The sequence below is a fragment of the Morchella importuna genome (assembly GCF_003444635.1).
Source record: "Morchella importuna strain M04M26 chromosome Unknown Morimp01GS067, whole genome shotgun sequence".
Lineage (NCBI taxonomy): Eukaryota > Fungi > Ascomycota > Pezizomycetes > Pezizales > Morchellaceae > Morchella > Morchella importuna.
The window spans coordinates 120,220-126,154 of NW_025763463.1; the positions used below are offsets into that span (position 1 = coordinate 120,220).

Consider the following 5,935-nt stretch of genomic DNA (forward strand, 5'->3'; position numbering starts at 1 on the left):
ATGGGGCGGTAGGCCACTTCTTTTGTTGCTGTAGAGTTCCACTTCTTACGTGGGTTAGGGCGGCCCCACAGGAGGCGTGTGTGGGAGGGTACTCTGTCGGGGGACAAGGTAGGGAAGGAGGGGTGACAGCATCCTGTCACTGGATTGTTGAAAGGGTGGGCGAGTAGGACACGGATGGCAAACTTCATTTTTAGGTAGTGGATTTAGTGGATGAGGGGGGGGCAGTGGGCTTCGGCGTAGAGGACCCGACGGTTAGTTGCCTTGAAGCAGCCAGTGGCCCATCTGAGTACTGAGTACCAGAATTTATTCATGGCTTTGATGGAGCTGGTGGGGGTGAGGACAGATGCCCCGTATGTGAGCATTGGACGGATGGCGAGTAGGGCAATTTTCCTACAGGTGGATGAGGAGAGGCCTTTGCCGGCGAAGGAGAATCTCTGGAAGATTCCGAAGCTGGCTTGGGCGGAGGCTAGGCGGCGGATAAAGTGGGTGTTTGGGTTGAACTTTGGGGATAGCCAGAAGCCGACCCATCTGACTTGGTGGCCTGGGTGGAATATCTGGTTGTCGAGGGTGATAGGGAGAGTGCAGGTTGGCGCCTTGTCTCTAGGGGTTTGCCAGTGCATGAGTTCAGTTTTGGGGATTGAGAAGGTGGTGTTCTGAGCGGCCGTGATGGTTGTGATCGCCTTGAAGTGTTCTTCGAGGATGTGGATGTTTTGCTGGTAACTGGGGAGAGAACCCCTGCTCCTAATGCAGTTGTGGCAACAAGAATCCTACTCTTCCCATTGGCGAAATCGTCGAGTATTGCATCTTTATCACCAGTTCTCGAGTGATACATCGAGCAATTCAGAGTTCTCGCAATATTTTCACCCTCTTTGCAAGACCTGGTATATATTAAGGCTTGTGCATTGGTGTTACTAGAGAAGTCTGACATAATCTCATCGAGATGCTTCTCTATTGATGTTCTACTGCCGGTGAGTACTGAGTATGCGATGTTGGATCGTGATACTCTAGCCCGCACCAAGGCAAAGCTCGGTATGAATGCCGCTTTCCTCAGCTCGGGTTCCATCCAGCTTGGCAGGGTTGCAGTCAGAAATATACATTGTACACCGATGCCTGTAAACCAGTCGAGCTTTGTAAATGACTCCCTGAAATTGACCATGGTGACAAGCATATGTGCTTCGTCTACTACTACCCTATCTAATCTCCCAACTTCCTTAATTCTCCGGATATATTGTCTGAACTTCGCCGATACTGCCGACTCCACTGTAACAACTAACAATTGACTATCCTGTTTCATGTCCTTACCCCACAGCTGGCAGTCGAGTTTTAGGGTGCTCGCCCTCCTTACAATATCCTGCGAGAGCGCAATGAATGGTGAGATTAGAACTGTAACCCCTGCACCAAGCTCCAGCGAGGGGCCCTGCAAAAGAATACTTTTGCCTCCACCAGTCGGCAGTACCACGACTAGCGGTGATACCCCCTTTAACAAAGCTGCGAGAGCCTCCTTCTGCTCTACCGACTTGAATTTGGCATCGTTACCATATAACCCATTCAGTATCTGATTGCACCGGATGTGTGTTTCTTCATTGGTCAATCCTCTTGATTTCTGCTGTACAGATACCTGCCCAATCTCCCTGACTAGATCTGCAGTCGCTGATTGTGTAATGCTCTCCACACTCTCGGGGTTTTTGTCCTTCGTCTTCGTTCCTGTAACCCCCTCAAGTACCTCACTTTGAGCCAATAAGTTTTGCTTTGGATACACAAGCTTGTGCCAATCGCGGCTGATTAATCCAAATATATTCATCGAGCTCTCTGTCAACTCATTCAAAGTACTTGCATTGACAGGATAAAACCTATCTGCTACAGCACTCGAATGTGCAGCTTGCAAATCGAGGCCCTCCTCCTCGGCTTGGGAGTCTTCATCTTCAAAAGGCTTTTTCAAAAACCTTCTTCCCATAGAAATAGCCAGGTGTCGGTAGGTGGAAACTCCAAATTTGTGGTCTACACCGAATTCTGAGCAGGTTACTCTTTTGAGGGCATCTGTGAGTCGATCGCTCTCCCATGCCTCTTGACCATCATTCGAAAAGAGATAGTATCTGGAAGAGAAGGAAACTTGTGACTTTTTTGTCATAGTTGTATGTTACAGGATTACGGAATTACGGAATACTGTCCTAAAAGGCTTAGAACAGTGAGGAATACGAGTGACGGATTGTGATGCGAGGTGACGACGTCGGGGGGTAACGGTCGGACAAACATAAGGACAAGCATAGAAGGTATCGGGTAGTGTGGGGGCACGCTTACGGTGTTAGTTACTATACTACTTATATACTATTATGACGGCACGCTTACTGTTGGGTGTCTCACCCGAAATAGAATAGGAAGCGGGGCTTACGGCTGTAGGCTGTTTTCTACTCAGGGAAGTAGGTCTAGGATAATAGTATGGTACAGCCCGATGACTGGCAATTGCAAGGTTCATGGTTACGTGTCGGAATTAGAATGGAGGACGGAACTATGCGGGGCGCTTTTCTATCTGGGGTATCTCGGGAGCATTGTCTTATTCTATTATCGTTGTATCAGTTAGTATTAGAAAGCGCGGCCTTGGCCTAGGTTCCCAACATGTATAAATAGGGCAGGATTCTGCGAAGACTTGAGGGTATATCATCAACCATCAAGTCAAGGGAATCCGGGTTTACAATATCATCAGTTTAAACGCTACAGAAATTATCGCTTAGCACTGGCCATTTCCCCAAAACACTATATATGTACCTTATCCCTAACTTTTACTCTTTACCTACCTATCGCATACACTACCAAAAGTCTCGATAAGACAACTACTCGCTTAAACCCATACTTTGAGTATTTTGCTTAGTGGCGGATAGTCACCGTGCTCTTAGTAGAAGAATAAGCGCTTAGTCTATTAGAAAGAGACCAAGGTACTATATGCACCCCCGAGTGGCAACAGCAGCCATCAATAACTACCTTTGCGCTACATCCTTCATCGTACGAAGAGGAAGCGCCGAACACCTATACTGCGGATACCTTCATTACACAGGTTTCTTCGCAGAAGCAGGAACCACAGCCACCTTTGAGGAACACGATCCCGAAATCCTCAACTACCCAGAACTCTTCCCAATCAAGATCACCCTCTCGCAACGGTCTTTCGGACTTGCTCACCCAGCCCCTTGGTTCATCGCTCAACCCTGGTGCAGAAGGCAACCACAGCTCAAACTCGAGCAACTTAGCAATGTCAAGGGCTCATCAGCAACGGTCGGAGGAAGACTACAACATGGAGAGCTCAATCGCCTTGAGAGATCGAGGTATATTGGAAACCCAGGCGAAGAGGCGCCACAGGAAAGAGAGAGATGTGCCGATAGGCTCCCTCTTCGCATCGACGAGGCAGGAAGAATCATATGGGCAGGCGAGGAGGCGGCAGGTAGACCACAGGGAATTCTCCCCATACGTCACCCCAATCAGAGAGAGATCCTCTACTCAGAGGCCCTCGTGCGTTAATCCTCGGGTAATGGACGACGACGAGGATACCAACATGGACGTGGAGGAACGGCGGGTGGAGAACCCTTTTGGCGACCTTATTGGGCAAGAAGTCCAGCGACAAGGGGGCCCCCGTGGTGCAACAGCTCAGCCGTGGGATCGAGGAACTCAGCATGCACGTACGGGACATTCCATCCTCAGAGAAACTAACTCACCAACGTCACTCAGCAGCAGGAGTACCACCAACAAGATCGTCGAGGACCTCCACGCCAAGTTTGCTGGACAGACCCGAGAGCCGAGCGCGACAATCAGCTCAACCAGGTCATGGCTCAGCTACGAGCGGAATCCACGCCCCGCTACCAGCAACCACCTCGGTCAAAGTCCTTGGGCAGATCGTCGAAGCAACTAGGGCGCATCAGGAGAGGCAGCAGAGCGACAGGATATCAGCACATAACGCGCTGACCAACTTCGTCCAGCAACTCCCAAAGGATGGCCCAGTGCAGATACCCGCGGAAGTTGCGGCTGCCCTCAAAAAGATGGAACGGGACAGACAAGCTGCGATGGAAGACCAGTTCGCGGGTACGAAGAAGAACCTGGAGGAGATTATCGAGCAATGATGCGGGTAGCAGCAGCAGCCAATAGAACGGCAGCAGCCCCTGAAGGCTCAGGAGGCGGGGGCGTAGTACCCCCCCAACCTCCACAAAACCCCCCTAGCAATTCCGGAGAAAGACCGGAAGAATCAGCAAACCAACCCCCCGTACCCCCTCGCTCTGAGGCCAGGAGCCAACAAAGTGAGCAAGGAGGCAGGGAGGCAACGCAACGGCAATATGGTAATGGCGGAACCACGAGTCCCCCTCCACTCATCCAGGATTCAGAACGCGCGGCGAGCAGCCGAGGAACAAGAGGAACCCACCCCCACCCCCTCCCCCGATCCGACTCATCCAGCCTCGAATCAGGATTCAGAGGACGAGCCTCGCGCGAGGGAAGGCACAGAAGCGAAGGCAGAGAAGAAGAGGACGTGGCGAACGCTAATAGGCAGCAAGAGTAAATCTCATGCAAGCCCCCTCTCGCGCCACCCTGGGAGACACGCCAAAACAGGCAAAAATCCCCTTCTCTGGAAAAAGCCGAACGAAGACGTCGACACGTGGACACATTGACCAAATGGAAGTCTTAATTGAACTTCAGAGGAAAGTCCGGTGGGATGACCAAACCAAGATCCTATGGGCATCCTTGGAACTTACCGGGAGCGCGGCAAAAATTCTGGCGAAACTTCGTGGAACGACTATCGGTTGACCCCGAATGGGACATGGAAATTTCAAAAACGAATTACGGATTCAATATGGCAATCGGACTAGTCAAGAGCAAGCCAAGCAGAAGATGGATAGGCTCCGTCAAACTGGCATGATCGATGACTACATCAATGAGATGCAGAATCTAGAATGGGACGCAAAGGTCGGGCCCATCGTAATGAAATCCATGATCCTAACAGGAATAAACTCCTCGCTGGAACAACGCCTCTCGAATGCGATCGAGGAACCAGAAAATTTCGCAGAATGGCTAGCATGGGTTAGAAAGGTCGGACGAAAGGATCACGAGGTGAAGGCCCGGAAAGAAATCTTACGTGGCAAAGATGTCGTGAAACCTCGTGAGGAGAAGTCGGAACGGCGAAAAATCGCGCAACCCCGCACCTCGGAAAACTTTCTCCGCGCCAGCACACAACTCCAAGGCCTCGGATGACTTAGGTGTCACCAAGGACGAGAAGGAGAAGTGGCAAAAGGAAGAAAAGTGTTTCCGTTGTGGAAGAGATAACCACTTTGCGAAAGATTGCGTGGCGACGAGTAAGGTCAGGATAACCGACCTGAAGAGGAAACGGTATCCTTCCGGAGGAAAGGACCACGGAAGGGAGGGTGAAAAGAAGCGAAAATTGGGCCCCCAGAATGAGGTATTTAGGGCAAGGATTACAACTTTGGAGGATCAAAATTGATTGGGTATTTCTATTTTTTCGGTATCTCATGTTGCGTTCTGGTTTCTTTCTATTTTGTTGCGGAAACAAGGATTTTATGTATTATGGTTATTTTTATCGGTGGGCTACGGGATTTTCTATATTTGTTTTGCTACACGCGCGGAAATTCAATTCTCTTTACACACACTCTGAGGATGGGGTTACACCCCGAAACGCCTGGTGCGTAAGTGTTGTACCATGATCTTCATCAAACACTCGAACTCTCTATATAAAACCCCTCACCCCGCGCTCAACAAAAGAGAAAATCCATCGAACCAACCCACATCAAACCAATAAACAACCTTTTATTAAACCAACATACAAACATGGCTTCCAACACACAAGAAACTCGCCTCGAGATCGAAATCTCTTGGGACCACCCCGCAACTAGTACCAAACATGTCGCGACAGTCAACGCCCTCTTGGACAGTGGCACAGAAGACTGGA

At 50.1% G+C, this 5,935-nt stretch overlaps 2 protein-coding genes across 2 annotated transcripts; one reads left to right on the plus strand and one right to left on the minus strand.

Moving 5' to 3' along the window:
- Positions 1–840: 840 nt before the first annotated feature.
- On the minus strand, positions 841–2,128 carry LAJ45_11429 (uncharacterized protein; the record flags this gene model as incomplete). Its single annotated transcript, XM_046120936.1, has 2 exons — positions 841–878; positions 1,096–2,128. The coding sequence occupies 2 exons, from the start codon at positions 2,126–2,128 to the stop codon at positions 841–843; spliced, it is 1,071 nt and encodes a 356-aa protein (XP_045965898.1).
- Positions 2,129–4,785: 2,657 nt separating this feature from the next.
- LAJ45_11430 (uncharacterized protein) lies at positions 4,786–5,223 on the plus strand (the record flags this gene model as incomplete). Its single annotated transcript, XM_046120937.1, has 1 exon — positions 4,786–5,223. One exon carries the CDS (start codon positions 4,786–4,788, stop codon positions 5,221–5,223), a length of 438 nt encoding a protein of 145 aa, XP_045965899.1.
- Positions 5,224–5,935: the final 712 nt, after the last annotated feature.